The 20,991-nt window shown below is 39.8% G+C and overlaps 1 protein-coding gene across 1 annotated transcript; it reads right to left on the bottom strand.

The window, feature by feature from the left end:
- Positions 1-1,359: 1,359 nt before the first annotated feature.
- Positions 1,360-19,740, bottom strand: prdm1a (PR domain containing 1a, with ZNF domain). Its single transcript, XM_067449847.1, has 7 exons — positions 19,566-19,740; positions 16,259-16,510; positions 13,784-13,903; positions 11,804-12,056; positions 5,534-6,429; positions 3,296-3,424; positions 1,360-2,207 (listed from the first exon to the last, which is right to left on the bottom strand). The coding sequence occupies exons 1-7, from the start codon at positions 19,590-19,592 to the stop codon at positions 1,668-1,670; spliced, it is 2,217 nt and encodes a 738-aa protein (XP_067305948.1). The 5' UTR covers positions 19,593-19,740; the 3' UTR covers positions 1,360-1,667.
- Positions 19,741-20,991: the final 1,251 nt, after the last annotated feature.

Raw genomic sequence — 20,991 nt, 5'->3', positions numbered from 1 at the left:
GTGAAACTCGGACACTATTTACACTTACGATCCGCAAAAGAAAATCTACAAAACAGCACATTACAATGAACGAACCAGTCATTGTACACATCGCTCGTGAAGAACGAACAATAAATTAAATAGATTACGTAACAAACTAAAATAAACACCAAGAAGAGCAAATAATATTAATAATTAAAGAATAGGATTGTCATTTGTGTAGGACATGTTGAACTGGGTCAGTGTCTGCACCGCAAAACACACTCTTCTTATGTAGTATTTTTGTCTTGTTTCCAGTCCAAACATCAAAAAATTCTTAAAGATGCATAGATAAGTAAAATGACAAGATATTTTAGGACAAAAAACAAGATTTTTATTCAAAAATAAGATTTTTTTATTTATCATTTTGCCTGTTTTAAGCAAAAACTCACTTCATTTTGAAAAAATATCTCATGTTGTTTTGCTCATCGAGTAATTAACTGCATCTTTATTCAAGACTTTTTAGATATTTAGACTAGACTGTAAAAAAATGTGTTGGTTTAACTTAAAGTAAGTAACCTGGTTGCCTTAAAATATTAAGGTTCATTGAAATTAAAAATGTGAGTTGATACAATGAAGGAAATTTGTTTAATAAATAGAAACTCAAAATAGTATTGTATCTGAACCACATAAAAAATCTGATAAATCACACAATTTGGCATGTTTCAGTGCATTACTACAAATAAAACACTTTTGTATGCAATATGCTTACACTGTAAAAAATTATTTAGAAAATAAGTTCATTTGATTTCATTGAAATTAAAATTTTGAGTTAATACAATAAACATTTTTGAGATTCGAACCTTTATTAAAATATTATAAAAGATTGTGTAAGCATATTGGGTAATTGTGTGTTTTATTTGTGATGACGCAGCCAAATTGTGCTATTTTCATGATTTATCACGTGTGGTTCAGATACAATAATATTCTGAGTTTCTATTTATTAAACAAATTTCCTTCATTGTATCAACTCACATTTTTAATTTCAGTAAACTCAACATTTTAAGGCAACCAGGTTACTTACTTTTTTAAGTTAAACCAACACATTTTTTACAGTGTACTAAATATTTTAATACTAATTGAATAAAAGATGATAAATGCTCATTATATTAACTCAAAGTTTTAATTTAAATGAACTCAAAACATTTTTAGGCAACAAAAAATATTTGAAAAATAAGTTAACTAGTTGCCTTAAAATTTTGATTTAATACGATGAACATTTTTTGAGATTCGACAACCTTTATTAAAATATTATAATAAGATTGTGTAAGCATATTGGGTAATTGTGTGTGTTTTATCTGTGATGACGCAGCCAAATTGTGCTATTTTCATGATTTATCACGTGTGGTTCAGATACAATAATATTTTGAGTTTCTATTTATTAAACCAATTTCCTTCATTGTATCAACTCAAATTTTTAATTTCAGTAAATTTTAAGGCAACCAGGTTACTTACTTTTTCAAGTTAAACCAACAATATGTCCCTTTTTACAGTGAGCAGGTAATTTAAATGTTTTTACAGTGCAGAAACAAGACCAAATGACTAATAAGAAGAGCATGTTTGCAGTGTGTTCCCCTGAGTACTGAAGTCCCTGAACATAAAGGCCATGGCCCGATCTCGTGCACACTTGTGGTTGTCCATCTCCTGGCTCAGGCCTCCATGGCCTCCTCGGTCTCCTTTTTAACCGTGAGGAGCTGGATCGGGCTGCTGCAGTGCACCTTAATGACAGAAGACAGAGCCGATGGCCGCTCTCCTGCATTGCTGCCTGTGTGATAAGATGCTTTAAAATCCATCTCCTGCCAAAGTAGGCCGAAGATCTGTTTCTCCATCATGCCATCCACATCTAAGCCCTCCATTTCCTCCAGCCGGTCTGCATTATCGCTGATGTCGAAGCGCTCGATCTCCTCGTTGACGTGGTGGAGTTCGTCCAGGCCGCAGCTGGGCGGAGGCGAGGCCGCGAGGCAGTGGCCCTTCAGGTGGAGCCTCAGGCTGTTCAGGTGGATGTAGTTCCGGTGGCAGTGTGGGCATTGGTGAGGCCGCTCGCGAGTGTGTAGCCTTTTGTGCAGCTTCAGGTGGACGAACTGGGTGAACTTGGCTGGGCAGATCTTGCACTGGTAGGGCTTCTCTCCAGAATGCAGCCGCAGATGAGTTTTCAAGTTGCTGGTGCTGCTGAAACGCTTGTGACAAACCTGAGACGACAAAGCAGAGGTTTAGAAGCTCATCTCAACTTACAACACACTGCTGAACACACTCTTCTTATTTCATATGTGTGTCGTTTCCTGTCTAAATATCTAACAATTCTTAAATCAAGATGCATTTACTAGATCAGTAAAACGACATATACATTCTGGGAGAATAGTCAAAATGAGTAAACATTAGCTTGCCTCGGTAATGCAGCGTTGCCAGATTTGCATTATAAAGAACATCTTGAAGTGTTGAACTCCTAGATTATATTTCTAATGTACAGTTAAGGGCCATTCTAGATTAAAATAAAATCAATAATAATATTTTTGCTTAAAACAGGCAAAATGATCTGCCAATGGGGTGAGAAAAATAATCTTGGTAACATATTTTATAACAGTTATTAACTATAGTGTGTTCTGATCCTGCATATTGCTATGATATTGTCTGTTTATGAGCACTTATAAAGCTCATATTAATGCCTTATTCTGCATGAGCTTATTCTACATCCCTTAATCCGACCCAATACCTAAACTTAACCGCTACAAAAACTACCTTACTAACTATTAATAAGCAGTAAATGAGGAGATTATGAGGCAGAAGTCGGAGTTAATAGTGAATATGTGTTACCATAATCGTATATAATTGTGCTTGTTTTAAGCAAAAACACTTCATTTTGAAGGAAAAATATCTCATGTGGTTTTACTGATCTAGTAAATGCATCTTGATTTAAGAAGTGTTAGATATTTAGACTGGAAACAAGACAACATGACTGAGGAAGAAGAGCATGTTGAGGGTGAGATGAGTAATATTTTGTCTGTTTGAGTGTCTTCTTCTATTGTTTCTTCTGTATTTATTACTCTGCTACTGCATTTATTCATTCTTATGTGTATTTGTGACTTTAGTCTTAGGGTGCCTGTTAAGATCTGTCCAGCGACAGCAGATGGACACGAGCACTTGTAGCTAACGCTGGCTTGTTTCCAGAGAGTAACCTGTTGTTGATCAATGAGCACTGTCCCCATCCAATGAACACTAATCAACACGTGTGTGAGTGTGTGAGTGTGTGAGTGAAGTATTAATGCGGAGGTTGGTTCACCTGGCACTCGTGTGGCTTCTCTCCTGTGTGCACCAGGTAATGCTTCTGCAGGTGAGCCAGCTGAGTGAAGCCTTTACTGCACGTCTGACACTTAAAGGGTCGCTCTCCGCTGTGGACACGCAGGTGCACCTGAGGACACACACACACACACACACACAGGTGAGATACACGCTACAGCAGCATGAGGACACACACACACACACACACACACACAGGTGAGATACACGCTACAGCAGCATGAGGACACACACACACACACACACACACACACACAGGTGAGATACACACTACAGCAGCATGAGGACACACACACACACACACACACACACAGGTGAGATACACGCTACAGCAGCATGAGGACACACACACACACACACACACACACACAGGTGAGATACACGCTACAGCAGCATGAGGACACACACACACACACACACACACACAGGTGAGATACACGCTACAGCAGCATGAGGACACACACACACACACACACACACACACACAGGTGAGATACACACTACAGCAGCATGAGGACACACACACACACACACACACACACAGGTGAGATACACGCTACAGCAGCATGAGGACACACACACACACACACACACACACACAGGTGAGATACACGCTACAGCAGCATGAGGACACACACACACACACACACACACACAGGTGAGATACACGCTACAGCAGCATGAGGACACACACACACACACAGGTGAGATACACGCTACAGCAGCATGAGGACACACACACACACACACACACACACAGGTGAGATACACGCTACAGCAGCATGAGGACACACACACACACACACACACACACACAGGTGAGATACACGCTACAGCAGCATGAGGACACACACACACACACACACACAGGTGAGATACACGCTACAGCAGCATGAGGACACACACACACACACAGGTGAGATACACGCTACAGCAGCATGAGGACACACACACACACACACAGGTGAGATACACGCTACAGCAGCATGAGGACACACACACACACACACACACACAGGTGAGATACACGCTACAGCAGCATGAGGACACACACACACACACACAGGTGAGATACACGCTACAGCAGCATGAGGACACACACACACACACAGGTGAGATACACGCTACAGCAGCATGAGGACACACACACACACACACACACAGGTGAGATACACGCTACAGCAGCATGAGGACACACACACACACACACACACAGGTGAGATACACGCTACAGCAGTATGAGGACACACACACACACACACACAGGTGAGATACACGCTACAGCAGTATGAGGACACACACACACACACACACAGGTGAGATACACGCTACAGCAGTATGAGGACACACACACACACACACAGGTGAGATACACACTACAGCAGTATGAGGACACACACACACACACACAGGTGAGATACACGCTACAGCAGTATGAGGACACACACACACACACACACACACACACACAGGTGAGATACACTCTACAGCAGTATGAGGACACACACACACACACACACACACACACAGGTGAGATACACGCTACAGCAGTATGAGGACACACACACACACACACACACACACAGGTGAGATACACACTACAGCAGCATGAGGACACACACACACACACACACACACACAGGTGAGATACACGCTACAGCAGTATGAGGACACACACACACACACACACACACACAGGTGAGATACACGCTACAGCAGTATGAGGACACACACACACACACACACACACACAGGTGAGATACACGCTACAGCAGTATGAGGACACACACACACACACACACAGGTGAGATACACACTACAGCAGTATGAGGACACACACACACACACACAGGTGAGATACACGCTACAGCAGTATGAGGACACAAACACACACACAGGTGAGATACACGCTACAGCAGTATGAGGACACACACACACACACACACACACACACACACACAGGTGAGATACACACTACAGCAGTATGAGGACACACACACACACACACACACACAGGTGAGATACATGCTACAGCAGTATGAGGACACACACACACACACACACACACACAGGTGAGATACACACTACAGCAGAATGAGGACACACACACACACACACACACACAAAGGTGAGATACACACTACAGCAGTATGAGGACACACACACACACACACACACACACACGGATAACGTTACCCATTAGTAATACGGATGTGCTCACCTTAAGATTGGACAGCTGACCAAAGGTTTTGGTGCACACATTGCACTCGTACTTGATCTTCCCGTTCTGCTTCTTAAGCGGATAATCGAGGCTTTTGTAGCCTGAGGAGCCTCGTTTGATCTTGCTGAGATTGATGGCCTCGTCCTCAGTGGAGATGGGCTTGGTGGGAAGGCGTCCGGTGGAGGCCGCGGATCCGGCTGTCGGAGACCCGCCGGCGGGGGAGTATTGCAGGCCATGCAGCCCTTTATCCTTTAGGGACACGGCTGCGGAGAAGGCACTGGTGGCGGCTGGAAGCAAGATATCTCTCGGAGATGGAGATTCGGGAACCTGAAATGGCCGACCTCCCTCGGATGGAAGCATTCCCGGTGGGAAGGGGACATGAGGGGGGACCAAGCTGCCGTAAAACGGGTACATGTGTGGAAATAAACCCCCTAAAGTAGGTGGCCCATTCAGGCTACTAACAGGGTAGTGTGGCATGAGGTAGCGTGAGTATTGCGGGTTGGGGAAAAACGGCACGGAGGCCGGAGAGAAGCCATGATAATGATTTAGGCCTCGGCTGTAGAGGGCCGGAGAGAATGATAGCACCGAGTCTCTTGGCTCGTGGGGCGCCGATCTTTCGGGACTTCTCTCGGGACTGGCTGTCAATGAGCAATGTTTGTGGGAGCGAAGCGGAACGGCGAATGCTGTGGAGAAGTCCTGGTTTTGGGACGGCCGGGGGGGATAGACGGCGCTGGGGTAAAGAGGTCGCTCTGGGCTTTTGGGGCAGCGAGGACGGGTCTGAAATGGCCTGCTGGGTTCCTGGAGGACATCTTTTAAGATCTCCGAAACGCTGTGCTCTCTCTTCACCGGATGCTTGACTTCTGTCGCTTGCTGCTTGGCTTCAATCAGGCTCTGCTCTGTTCACACACACAATAAAACAGCACGTCAGTACGGTTCTCACAGATCGGTTTTGGGGTGTGTTTTATGCTGTGTTCACACCAAACGCGAGTAGAGTGTCAAAATCACGTCTACAAGTTGTGTTGAAAATGGACAAACCCAGAGATTGTGTTGGGTTCAGACATCCCTCATTTCTGGGTTTGTCCATTTTTAACCCAACTTGGGTTGTTTTTAACCCAGCATTTTTTAAAGTGCAAGAAAAAATATCTCATGTCGTTTTACTGATCTAGTAAATCTTGATTTAAGAATTGTTAGATATTTAAACTGGAAACAAGAAAAACTGACTGAGGAAGAAGAGCATGTTCTGCAGTGTAGTTAGACGCTTAAACACTTTGAATCATTCGTGTGAATAAATCGAATTAAACCTAAACTTCACTTTGCCCTCAAAAAAATTCCTCTTCTATTTTCTCCTTCCCTCCCTATTCTATCTTATTCTAGCTCTAGAGTAATAACCAAATCTTTGTATTTAAGGCACTTTTTGCGTTTCTTCGCCTCTTCATGACGGATCGCTTCCTGTTCTCCTTTACTGTAAGTCACTTTGGATAAAAGCGTCTGCTGAATGCCTGATTGTAAATGTGACTAAATCGAGCGTTTGAAGCCAAAGAGACGCACGTTCGAGGCGCTCCAGGAGCTCAGCTCGCTCACACTCCTGTATGTATATTTTAGGCTACAATAAAATGAAATATGTCATAAAACACCACTCTGTGTCTTTTCATTTTCATTAAAAAAAAGAAATTAAACATTAATAGCCACACAAATGTGGCTCAGAGCATTTGATTATCTTCACTGCAAAAAGTACTCTTCTTATTTAATATTTGTTTCTTGTTTCCAGTCCAAATATCAATTCGCTGATTCATAACCGTTTGATCTTTATTTGAGGATTGAACACAAACGCGGAAGAGAAGCCAATGCTGAATAAAGTCGTAGTTTTTGTTATTTTTGGACCCAAATGTATTTTGGATGCTTCAAGAGACTCTAATTAACCCACTGATGTCTCATATGGACTACTGTGATGATGTTTTTATTCCCTTTCTGGACATGGACAGTATAGTGTGCATACACTTGCATACGCTCTCGGACTAAATATAAAATATCTTAAACTGTGTGTGAAGATGAAGGTCTTACGGGTGTGGAGCGACATTAGGGAGACGAGTTAATGACAGAAGATTTATTTTTGGCTGAACTAACCCTTTGCCGTGGATAAACTCGCTTCGGGCGCTTTATTTGCGTTCGGTGTGAATGCAGTATTACACATATTCAATGAGAAACGAGCACATCCAATCCAGTTATTGTTATTTTGAGGGACACAGCAGGTCTATTGTCCCAGAGCACATCGCTCGTCTTAAACCAAATTTCAACAAAGCTCCCCAGCGGGTCACTTAGCGGGACAGTTTGACAGATTGCCTGGAGTTGGGTCTACAGACAGGATGTGAGGATCAGGGTCAGGGTGGGATAAATGCACTGATAGTATCTAATGGGGTTCTGTGTGTGTGTGTGTGTGTGTGTGTGTGTGTGTGTGTGTGTGTGTGTGTGTGTGTGTGTGTGTGTGTGTGTGTGTGTGTGTGTGTGTGTGTGTGTGTGTGTGTGTGTGTGTGTGTGTGTGTGTGTGTGTGTGTGTGTGTGTGTGTGTGTGTGTGTGTGTGTGTGTGTGTGTGTGTGTGTGTGTGTGTGACGGATGGCCTCCTGCTAATAGGGATCCACATGTCTAGATATCTGCCTTTTAGAGTCCACAGAGGCGGATATTACCAGATCTGGACAGTCCCTCAGCTCATCTACTCGAGTCCTGTACTGAAGTTCACTGTTTGAGTCTCTGTGCTTTACTGGAGTATTATTTTTTCTGTAATCTTCTGACTTTAACTTCACTCCATCTGAAAGACAAATATCGTCCTCTTTACTCCACTACATTTCTATCAAGGTCCTCGAAGTGGAAAGTCGTTTCTGTCGCAGCTTTGAAAGTCAGTGATGATTTTTTTCTTCTTTAAAAGGTGTTTGGGTTTTTGCAGAAAGCCTTTCAGGAATCACTCTTGTAGAGTCTCGTGAAGTTCAATGATTTCACAGCATTTATTAAACACTGATTTATAGTTTAGAGCAAAATGGAAGAAGACGGATGTCCAAATGCTCATTTAGTGGAGGATTCACATAAACAAAGTTGATTCTGTCTTCAGTGAAGGTGAACAGTGTGAGAATATCAGATGTGTATCAGTGTATTGGATCCGTGCATTCGGCCTTAAAGTGACAGCAGCTTTATAAAGAGCTTTGTAACTTTTCTACAAGTATTTAAATGAGTTTAAGTTAGTCGTCTGCTAGTGTGTCAGATGGAGCGTCACTGACTGGCTTAAACCATGATGGCATAATGTGCATTTATACAACTATAATACAGTAATGCCGCGACATGAAGAAGGACATTTACTTTTGAAAACTAATACTTCTGTACTTTTACTCAACGAAAAATCTGTTTTTACAACTTTCACTTGTAGCGGAGTAATATTTGACCAGCAGTACTGTTACTCTAGTAATAGAGTTGTGTATGTGTCCGCCTCTGTATATCACCGAGTTATCGATCTCGAATGAGCTTCTAAACTTAAAAGCTTGAGCAATTCAAATTAAATTCTGTTGATATTTCTGAAGTTTAGGCTAAGTAGACCCATTATAAACCACCCGGACCTTCCACACGCCCACATTTAATGAAAGGTGGAAAGCTAATGAGAAAATGACTTTCCCATACATCCTAAATACTTCTGTTAATCTCTTTGTAAAAGGATGTAAACGATTAAATAACTTCCTGCTTCCTGTGCACTGGACTTTCACAGGGTTAATGGTGTGGTGTGAATATGAGTGTGTGCATGATAAGCATGCCTCTAAAAGATGTCCGTGCTCTCGACTCCCTTCTATCCTTCTGTGTGTAAATAAACCCAAAGGTTATCAGTTCTCTTGCTCAGATAGCACCAGTTCTGTTCCTCCCTAGAGAGCTTTGCCAAAAAACAAACAGCCGGCGATCTCTGAGATATCAATCTGTCAGCACAGCCCTGCCGCCAGGAAGTTCAACTAGTCAATGGAGATGTGTTTTTTCTTCTCTGGTGCACGCTCTTACTAGCCTCTCCTTACTCTTAAAGTGGCAAGCGAGTGAAAAAGATCCTCCCACACCTCCTGAGGCAGATGACAAAGGAATGAAGGCACTTAGGAGACATGTTGGCTGAAACGGCTGTCGTTTTACACCAGACAGGGCCAGAGAAATAGAAAGTCTAAATCAGTTTCATGTGGGAGTCAGATCGGCCCGGCCTAAAAAAAAAATGCTCTTCTTCCTCAGTCATTGTGTCTTGTTTCCAGTCTAAATATCTAAATATTCTTAAATCAAGATGCATTTACTAGATCAGTAAAACCACATGAGATATTTTTTCTTGTTTTGTTGAAAATAAAATCTAAATGAAGAGAGTTTTTGCTTAAAACAGGCAAAATTAGAAAAATAATCAGATTGAGACGGAAACAAGAAACAAGATTTCAGTCAGAAATAAGATATTTTTGTAGACATTCATACACACTATAAAAAACAATATTTATAAAATAAGTCACCTGGCTGCCTTAATATTGAGTTTATTGAAAATAATTGTTATTTAATACAATGAACATTTCTGCACTGTAAAATTATTTTTGTTGGTTTTTGTTGGTTTAACTTAAAAAAGTAAGTAACCTGGTTGCCTTAAATTTTGAGTTCATTGAAATTAAAATTTTGAGTTAATACATTGAACATTTTTTGAGATTCAACAACCTTTATTAAAATATTATTAAAATATAATAATCTGTAAGCATTTTGGGTAATTGTGTGTTTTATTTGTGATGACGCAGCCAAATTGTGCTATTTTCATGATTTATCGCATTTTTTATGAGGTTCAGATACAATAATATTGTGAGTTTCTATTTATTAAACTAATTTCCTTCATTGTATCAACTCACATTTTTAATTTCAATAAACTCAACATTTTAAGGCCACCAGATTACTTACTTTTTTAAGTTAAACCAACAATTTTTTTTAACAGTGGTTTCTTAAGAGTTGCTACTGTTGTATTATTTCCTCTTCGAGCTGCAGGTAGAGAGGTGTGTGAGTAGGTGTAATTACAGACGTGTGTGTGTGTGTGTGTGTGTGTGTGTGTGTGTGTGTGTGTGTGTGTGTGTGTGTGTGTGTGTGTGTCGTAGCCCCAGGCTATGCGCATGACTCTGGGCACTGAGTCACACTGACTCCTGCTCATCTATAATCTCTCCTGTCCTCTGTATCAATCCCTCCTTCTGTCTCGTCCTCTCCGCTCTCACACTTTTATTGCTGGTTTATTATGTTAGGCAAAACAAACCTCAGCCTGTCTAAAGAACATCCTCAAACACCGATGGCCACAACAACACACTCCTGTTCTTTGTAAATAGTCCAAAGAAAAACATGGTTGGGGAAGAAAGCTGAGGAATCGAGGAGTTCAGATCTTAACGGAGGGAACTCTGGAAAAACATGCTCTTCTTGTTTAGTATATGTTGTCTTGTTTCCAGTCCAAATATCTAACAATTCTTAAATCAAGATGCATTTACTAGATCAGTAAAACGACATGAGATATTTTTGCTTGCACTCTAAAAAATGCTGGGTTAAAAACAACCCAAGTTGGGTTAAAAATGGACAAACCCAGAAATGAGGGATGTCTGAACCTCTGGGTTTGAGAACACAATCTCGGGGTTTGTCCATTTTCAACCCAACTTCACTGTAAAAAAAGGCACATTTTGAACTTCTGCAGTACAATCGACTTAGATGTTTAAGTTATTTAAACTTTGATTATGTTAAGAAATGAGTTACATCTTGTATAACATATAAAAAAAAGTTGAACATAACTTATTTTGATGAGTTAAAACAATGTAAACACGTGTTCATAACTTATTCAACATATCATTTTTTACAGTGTTGGGCTGTTTTTAACCCAGCGTTTTTTAGAGTGTGTTTTCTTAAAAAATAACTCAAAATGAAGAGAGTTTTTGCTTAAAATAAGATCAATAATCTGCCAATGGCGTAAGAAAAATAATCTTGTTTTCTGTTTGAATTAAGATTATTTTTCTCACCCCATTGGCAGATTATTTATCTTATTTTAAGCAAAAACTCTCTTCATTTTGAGTTATTTTTCCCAAAACAAGACAATTACTTTAGCTTGTCTAGTAAATGTTTCTTAATGTATTTTTTTATATATTTAGACTAGAAACAAGACAAAAATACTGAGTAAGAAGAGCATTTTTTTGCAGTGTGGTGTGTGAGGGGATGGCGTGTTTTTCTTGACGACAAATAGAGAGACTGTGTTTGTGTGAACTTACTGAGTTTCTGCATCATAATCTCCCCCGAGGCGGGGTAGTTGAGTCGCCGGGCGAACTCGGGGCAATACCACACCAGAAGCTCCTGGTCCGCCGGAATGGCCTTCACCGTGTAGAAATAGATGCTCATGCCGTTTTGGCAGGCAGCGAGATTCTGTTCCTGCTGGGAATGAGCCGGATTCACGTAACGCATCCAGTTACTCTTCTCCTCATCCAGGCCGTCCACAAAATGGCAGAACTCGCCATTAGAGTAAATCTACAAAAGAAGAAAACTACGGTCAGACCACGTTCAAGAGCTCTCCAGTCTATGACACACATCAGTGGGATCTGCTCGTATAAAGTCTACAGTGAGTCAACACACACACACACACACACACACACACACACACACACACACACACACACACACACACACACACACACACACACACACACACACACACACACACACACTAATAGTCTCTCCAGCCAGCGCTCTCTGGTGTGTTAGGGGATGCCTGTCTCACTGTAAAAACATGCTCTTGTTAGTAATTTTGTCTTGTTTCTACACTGTAAAAAAAAAAATCTAAAATATTTTAGTAACTGATCACGTCTACATTTCTCAATTGGCCAAACTGATGCAGTTTAATTCACAGAAATTCAATTTGGCCAATTGAGAAATGTAGACGTGATCAGTCCCTAATTGGAGACCTGATTTATTTTTTATAGTGTAGTCTAAATATCTAAAACTCTTCATTTTGATATTTTCCCCCAGAAAGCAAGAACAATTATGTTGTTTTACTGATCTAGTAAATATATCTTGATTTAAGAACATTTTCGATATTTGGACTGGAAACAAGACACACTGCTAAAGAAGAAGAGCATGTTTTGCAGAGCAGTTCATACTAAAGCTTGCATGTTCCAGGAACGCTTTCAGACGTCATGAAGAAGGTTTCCCTGAGACGTCAACACTTCCTCTTCAGCTCGAGACTCTCATCAGCGCGTGTGTGTGTGTGTGTGAGAGATCACCTGTGGTCTTACACCATATGGCCAAAGACTGACAGTAACACAGGAAAGAATGATATCAATAAGCAGAAGGTAAAGGCCAGAGTCGTTCCACGTGGGGATCTCACACTGCAAAAAATGCTCTTCTTACTCAGTATTTTTGTCTTGTTTCCAGTCCAAACATCTAAACATTCTTACATTAAGAAACACTGGTCAAAGTTAAAAAAGGGTCTTGTTTTGGGGGGGAAATGCCAGTGGGGTGAGTAAAATAATCTTGTTTTCTGTTTGAATTCAGATTATATTTCATACTCCACTGGCAGATTATTTATCTTATTTCAAGCAAAAACTCTCTTGAGTTATTTTTCCCCAAAACAAGACGAAAATACTAAGTAAGAAGAGCATGTTTTGCAGCCATGTGAAGGAGACTCTGCACTTTCTCCGTGAGCAGATGATCGAGGGAAACGTCGTTTCGACTGATCAGACTCGGCCCGTAAGATCTGAAGCCTTCTTCAGAAAGGCCGAGTCATTCTGCACTTCCTGTCCCAGAGCTCAGGCGCTGCACACTCAAATGCAGACTCACCACACGGAGCCAATCGCAGTTCCCAACACAGCAGAACTTTACTCAGCACTTTCTCACACACACACACACACACACACACACACACACACACACACACACACACACACACACACACACACACACACACACACACACACACACACACACACAAACACACACACACACACACACACACACACACACACACACGCATATAAGCCTTTTGAAAAGTGGGGCCATGGGTAATGTCCTCATATTTCACCCTCTCCTGTAATACCTGTGTCATACCCATGGCATTATACACATTTGAGTCCTCATATGTCACAAAAACATGCCCACACACACACACACATCCAGTCCATGATGTCACGCAGAAGTCAGTCAGTGGAACAGGAAGTGTGTGTTTTTACTATTCCGGCTTCTGAAACAAAATAACTCACCCGCCAGAAGTACTTCCTGTTGGCGTCTTTGGGGACATTTTCTGCAGTGTAGCTTTCTCCCACTAGAGGGCCGAAGCGTGTGCCTTTGGGGATGTACTCTCTGCTCACTACACCCGTAACCTGGAGGACAAGAGTAAACAGGTGCTTACTGTGTGTGTGTGTGTGTGGCAGATGTGTGCACTTGAAACACACAAGCCATGCCTCTCCTGACAGCCACAGGAAGTCAAAGGTCATCAAAGTTGTGACCTCAGGCCAAGCGAGATCCGTTCATCCCGCTTCACCTCTGATTAACACACACACACATACACACACACACACACACACACACAGGTGCTTTCCTTGATGCCGTTATATTAATCGCAGCCGTTAGTGTTTCACTGTAAAATAAAATCAGGCCCCACTCAAACATTCTCTAGATGTTCACAGAAACTCAGTACGGCCAACTGAACAATTCAGATGTTATCAGTCTCTAGAAAATGTTCAATTGGGGCCTTATTTAAATATATATATTTTATTACAGTGTAATAACATTTTCTTAGCGATAGATGATCTTTACAGTAAGTGCAACTAGCTGTAGATTCTATTCACTAAAGTGAAAATAGTGATCTTTTTTATTTGCACCATATAAAAGTATCAGTTCTTTGCCATATAAATAGTAATTACATGTCATTTATACTTTATTTTGACATATAGATACTATTTGCACCTCAGTATTGATGTACATTAACATGACGCAATAATAATGCTCTTCTTACTTCGTATTTTTTATTTGTTTTAAGTCCAAATATCTTACATTAAGATGCCTTTACTAGACAAGCTAAAGTTATCGTCTTGTTTTGGGGAAAATAACTCTAAATGAAGAGAGTTTTTGCTTAAAATAAGATAAATAATCTGCCAATGGGGTGAGAAAAATTATCTTAATTCAAACAGAAAACAAGATTATTTATCTTATTTAAGCAAAAACTCATAGCCCCCAAAAGAAGACAACAACGTTTGCCTGTCTAGTAAATGCTTCTTAATGTAAGAATATATTTGGATTTAAAACAAGACAAAAATACTAAGTAAGAAAAGAACAGTGTCAATTATTATTTTTATTTAAATTATTAAATGTATGCTGCCTTAAAGGAACACTAAAAGCCCTCCTTACACCGACCCCTAACCCAATATTATTATTATTAATAAACATTTTGTCCGGCACTTTATGTCCACATTTCAACCCTTTCCGATGTGCTTTGTGATGAGACGAGAGAAGCGCGAGCTCTGCAAAAGGCGGATCCAAACCAGTGTGAACACACTAAACTTTACACTTTTCTAGTTTGTGATATTTGAAGCACTTTTGCTCCTCCTCCTAATCTTCCTCTCTTCTTTTGGAAGCTCAGGTGTTTGGTGAAGAACTAGGGTTAGCCCTTTATCAGCTCTTAAGTACGTGCTCACAGGAAGAGATAACACGGACAGAGCAATTGATGAAAAAATCTATACACCAGTTCCTATTGATCTGTGAACACTTTGGAGAGGAGAGGAGCTTAATCTGGCCGTCATTAGCGGAGGAAAGGTGGAAAGTTTGTGGATTGTCGCGGACGGTCTGCGGCTGATAAAAGCGCTTTGATGGATGGCACAGAGCTCGCCTCTCAACTTTTGCACTCTTGAGGAGCTTGTCATGTGCTCCTCTGATCTATGGGTGTTTGTGTTAGAGAGTTAGAAATTATTAAGCGCACAGACATAGACAAACTTTTTTTTGTTAGGGCTGACAGTGCAGATAAAGAAGATTAATACCACTTGTGTGATCAGTAGGTGCGGCTTTATGGAGATGATGTTTAAACAGAAAATCACAGCTGGACATTTACTTAAACACACTGTTTGAGTCTCTGTGCTTTACTGGAGTATTATTCTTTCTGTAATCTTATGACTTTAACTTCACTCCATCTGAAAGACAAATATCGTCCTCTTTACTCCACTACATTTCTATCAAGGTCCTCGAAGTGGAAAGTCGTTTCTGTCGCAGCTTTGAAAGTCAGTGATGATTTTTTTCTTCTTTAAAAGGTGTTTGGGTTTTTGCAGAAAGCCTTTCAGGAATCACTCTTGTAGAGTCTCGTGAAGTTCAATGATTTCACAGCATTTATTAAACACTGATTTATAGTTTAGAGCAAAATGGAAGAAGACGGATGTCCAAATGCTCATTTAGTGGAGGATTCACATAAACAAAGTTGATTCTGTCTTCAGTGAAGGTGAACAGTGTGAGAATATCAGATGTGTATCAGTGTATTGGATCCGTGCATTCGGCCTTAAAGTGACAGCAGCTTTATAAAGAGCTTTGTAGCTTTTCTACAAGTATTTAAATGAGTTTAAGTTAGTCGTCTGCTAGTGTGTCAGATGGAGCGTCACTGACTGGCTTAAACCATGATGGCATAATGTGCATTTATACAACAATAACCTGACGAATGCTTCCGAAAGCAAGCCTGGAGGCGGCGGTCGTACCTCTTTGGAGTCCGCCGGGTGTTTGAAGGCCAAGTTTCGGGGCAGAGACGCTTCGGCTCGGCTGAGCTCCGGGCTCTCCAGAGGACCGTCCCATGTGTGGTCCTTCACTATATACGTGCATTTCTCCTCAAACTCCTCCTCCGTCCATTTTGTCATGTCTACATCCTCCACGTCCATCTTGAGCTCCTCATTATCAGAGGTATAGGGCGCTCCCTCAGTAGTCAACATTGCCGAGCTGTGATGAGAAGCAGCCTGAGGAGGGAGAGAGAGAGAGAGAGAGAGAGAGAGAGAGAGAGAGAGAGAGAGAGAGAGAGAGAGAGAGAGAGAGACCTGATGATTAACAAATTAGAAAATATGTGACCCTGCACTGCAAAAAATGCTCTTCTTACTCAGTATTTTTGTCTTGTTTCTAGTCTAAATATCTAAAAATTCTTACATTAAGAAACATTTACTAGACAAGTAAAAGTTATTGTCTTGTTTTGGGGAAAATAACTCAAAATGAAGAGAGTTTTTGCTTAAAATAAGATAAATAATCTGCCAATGGGGTGAGAAAAATAATCTTAATTCAAACAGAAAACGAGATTATTTCTCTCACCCCATTGGCAGATTATTTATCTTATTGTAAGCAAAAACTCTCTTCATTTTGAGTTATTTTTCCCAAAACAAGACAAAACCTTTTGCTTGTCTAGTAAATGTTTCTTGTTTTAAGAGTTTTTAGATGTTTGGACTAGAAACAAGACAAAAATACTGAGTAAGAAGAGCATTTTGTGCCGTGTGGAGCTCTTCAGCAGTCGTGCGTCTCACGGGTATATCTGTGGCAACAATACATCATAAGGGTCAAAATTATCCATTTTTCATTAATGCCGAAAATCATCAGTATATTGAGATCATGTTCCATGAAGATATTTAGTAAATGTCCTACTGTTAATACATAAGAAATGTATTATTAGTAGTGATATGCATTGCATTTGAGCAACTTTTAAAGGAGGTTTTCTTCATATTTAGATTTTTTGCATGCGCAGAACGTCACCTTTTGGGTCACATTTTCGCCTGTTGTTTATTAAAAACAAGAAGGATTGTACTCGTCTAACGGTTTATCTGTGGCGATAGCATCGTATGCGTCAAAATGATCCATTTGGGACCCAGGATTAGACTTTTGAGGACATTATATTTTAGTGAAAGTAGGATGATATATCAATGCATTCCGTTATATATTTCATCACATAGTTCAGATTCATCTTTAAACAAAGTTTTTTTTTTTTTTTTTTTAAATCTAAAACTTAAAAAAAAAAAATTGTTGGTAAATTAAAAATAAATTCATTGTTTTAGCCTATACACAGTAAAAAAAGGCACATTTTGAACTTTTGCAGTACAATCGACTCGGATGTTTAAGTTATTTCAACTTAGATTATGTTAAAAAATGAGTTACATCTTCTATAACTAATAAAAAAACGTTAACATTTCTTAACTTATTTTGATGAGTTAAAACAATGTAAACACGTGTTGTCATAACTTATTGAACATATAATGTTTTACAGTGCTGCAATTTCATGTCATTTAATTTTTTTTAACAACTGAGTCAGAGGACATATCATAACATATGAATGAAATATAATTTTTCACAAAAAAAGTCTGTTGCTTATGCTCTAAACAATGTAATGACATGAAAAAATACAAAATTCAAAAAAACGTATTTTTTTCTGGGTCCCAGGAGGATTTAATGCATTAATGAAGTATTGTGTGATCTCGTGAATAATTGTAACCACAGTTATAATACTTAAGTTACGCCTTTAGAAATTATAATGCATTAAACACACAGCAAACATCCGATTTCAGATTCAACAAGAAAACTGCAAATATTATAATTTGATTACAATAATTGATAATAAAATATTTTGTAAACTGTAAAAAATGATTTAGAAAAAAAGTTTTCTGGTTGCCTTAAAATTTTGATTTCATTGAAATTAAAATGTTGAGTTAATACAATGAACATTTTTTGAGATTCGACAACCTTTATTAAAATATTATAATAAGATTGTGTAAGCATATTGGGTAATTGTGTGTTTTATTTGTGATGACGCAGCCAAATTGTGCTATTTTCATGATTTATCACGTGTGGTTCAGATACAATAATATTCTGAGTTTCTATTTATTAAACAAATTTCCTTCATTGTATCAACTCAAATGTTTAATTTCAATAAACTCAACATTTTAAGGCAACCGGTTACTTACTTTTTTAAAGTTAAACCAACAAAAGTTTTTTACAGTGTAGTTTTAATTTGATTGAATCGCTTTAATGTATTATACATGAAGTGTCACCGAATACATAAAGTGAACCAAAAGTGAATAAAAGACAACAGTCCTACTCTTCCTTTCTTTCCATCAACTATCCCTCGCACCTCTTCCCTTCTGCCTGTTTTCTTCCCGGAGTGAAAAAATAGCCACAAATGGAGGAAAACAGAGGAAGGAAGTCCCGTCTACATCTGAATGTAGCTAAATCTGGAGTAAGAAACGGAACCATCAATCCATCCCAGAGAGAGAGAGAGAGAGAGAGAGAGAGAGAGAGAGAGAGAGAGAGAGAGAGAGAGACAACAAAAGAGGAGAAAGGCTTTTCCTTTGGGACGCAAAGTGATTCAATCAATCTTCAGCCGACATTCAAGGCAAAATAAGGAGTTACCTGTCCAATCAAACTCTCGGAGTGTGTTTAAACCTCTTAAAGAAGCAAAAGTGCACTCACAGGAACTTTTTACGTTCCTATACATTACAAATTACCATTCAATTATAAAGTGAATCAAATTTAATGTTCCAGAACAAACAAAGAAAAGTAGATTAGTGTTTATTTGATGCTGTAGTTGAGCTTTTCTCCTCCTCTAGAGTTCTGTCTGTCAGTGTTAGGAGGAGATCAGAAAAGAGCTGTTGTTAGAAAGACGTAAAGCACAGCTGTAGAAACTCATAGTGAAACTGAAAAACATTAACAAACATGGAAATCAGACTAAATATAAAACCAGATCCACAACACTGAGTTTAGAGATATATGATGCTTCCAGCCATGTTTTAAACTCATCTAAATGAAGAGAAATGCCTACACTGTCAAATCCGAGAACTAAACTTTTAACACAAATTAACAAAAAAGCCCCAATAAAACTTTTCACAAGCCTCACTGCAAACAACCACACCACATGTTAATTAACAACCACTAAACAACTAAATAAGCATTCAATATTTAATAACAGGAACAACTGTTTCTGATGTAAAACACCTTCTCCACTTCACACAGAAATAAACAGCTTAGAGAAATGTCACTTACCAGGACGCTCTGGTCCCAGCCACACATAGAGGCTGTGTGTGATCTCTCCCCTGAGTGTGTGTGAGTGAGATCTCTCCCCTGAGTGTGTGTGTGTGTGTGTGTGTGTGGGACAGGTGCAGCTCGGTTCTCCTGTCTCTGCTATAGTCCAGATGGTAAGTGGCTTCTCCTGCCAGAGCCTGAGATTGACTGACTGACTGAGCATGTTTGTCTGACTTGTTGAAGGAACTTTAGCCCCGCCCACTGACTCCTCCCACCCCAGTGTCTGGCTGACTCCTCCCACACAGTACATGATCTAACAATTACACCACTGACACACACACACACACACGCACACACACACACACACACACACACACACACACACACTAACTTGGACATCTATCTAAGTGGGTACATTGTATAGACTGTTTTGTTTTTATATGAAGATATTATAATCTAACCAAAATTAGATTTAAAAGCAGAAAGTTTATATAAATATAAAAACTTTCTCAATATATATATAGATTTCTTTTTATGCCATTTTCTCAATAAGGACATATCCAAGGTTTTGGACATTTTTGTCAGGTTTAGTTAACGTCTGGGAACAAGTCCCCAAAATATGGTTAAGAAGACACTCACTCACTCACACACACACACACACACACACACACACACACACACACACACACACACACACACACACACACACACACACACACACTTAAATTCCCTTTTTTTCATGACCCTTTCATTGCCCATAAATGTAGAGGCGTACTTCCTAAATAATACTTAAATCTCTTTTTACTCTTTTTGTTTTTTAAATCCCATCCATGAATCTCAAATCGAATCATTTGCGCTGTGTGTTAGCATCGTTTGCATGTCTCCCGATGGCATTAGAGCACAAACCCCCCGCGCCGTCCTTTAGCCCCAGACTAAGGGCCGGTTTGAAGAGGAAAGTGGCCGTGTTTCTGCTTCTCATCCGCTGAAGGAAGGACGTCCTGTGACGGAGACTCAGTGACTAATAACGTTTACTGGGAGCTGACTGACGTCCCGGTTCCTCTTTTACCCCCAATTCACACGCTTACCCTCTCCGGTGCATTATTCATTCTTCAGAGCGCGCCTCATAGGAAAAGACTGCGTTCGTTTGGAGAATCCTCTTAATACACACCAGCTGTAATTTTCTTCATTTGGTGAAAATGGAGCAGAAATGAAAGCCAAGGGCTTCACTGTAAAAAAAAATAAAAATGCTCTGCTTACACTCTTAGAAGAAAAGGTTAGATCAGTAAATCAACATAAGATATTTTTCCTTTGTTTTCTTAAAAATAAAATCCAAATGAGTTTTTGCTTAAAACAGGCCAAATGATCTGCCAATGGGGTGAGAGAAATAATCTTATTTCTGATTGAAATCTTGTTTCTTGTTTCCGTCCCGAACAGAAATCAGATTATT

This window comes from Pseudorasbora parva, chromosome 7 (genome assembly GCF_024679245.1).
Source record: "Pseudorasbora parva isolate DD20220531a chromosome 7, ASM2467924v1, whole genome shotgun sequence".
NCBI lineage: Eukaryota > Metazoa > Chordata > Actinopteri > Cypriniformes > Gobionidae > Pseudorasbora > Pseudorasbora parva.
Note: the sequence above shows the minus strand (reverse complement) of the source record. Positions and strands in the feature narration are given on the sequence as shown.

What these genes read in the sequence shown, in the direction of transcription:
- prdm1a (XM_067449847.1), bottom strand. Translation starts at nt 19,592, where the DNA reads ATGTGTGGCTGGGACCAGAGCGTCCTG. An exon ending in ACAGGAAGTACTTCTGGCGG is followed by an intron (nt 12,057 to 13,783) that starts GTGAGTTATTTT and finishes CTTCTTTTGTAG; the next exon opens with ATTTACTCTAATGGCGAGTT. An exon ending in GATTATGATGCAGAAACTCA is followed by an intron (nt 6,430 to 11,803) that starts GTAAGTTCACAC and finishes GTGTGTGAACAG; the next exon opens with AGCAGAGCCTGATTGAAGCC.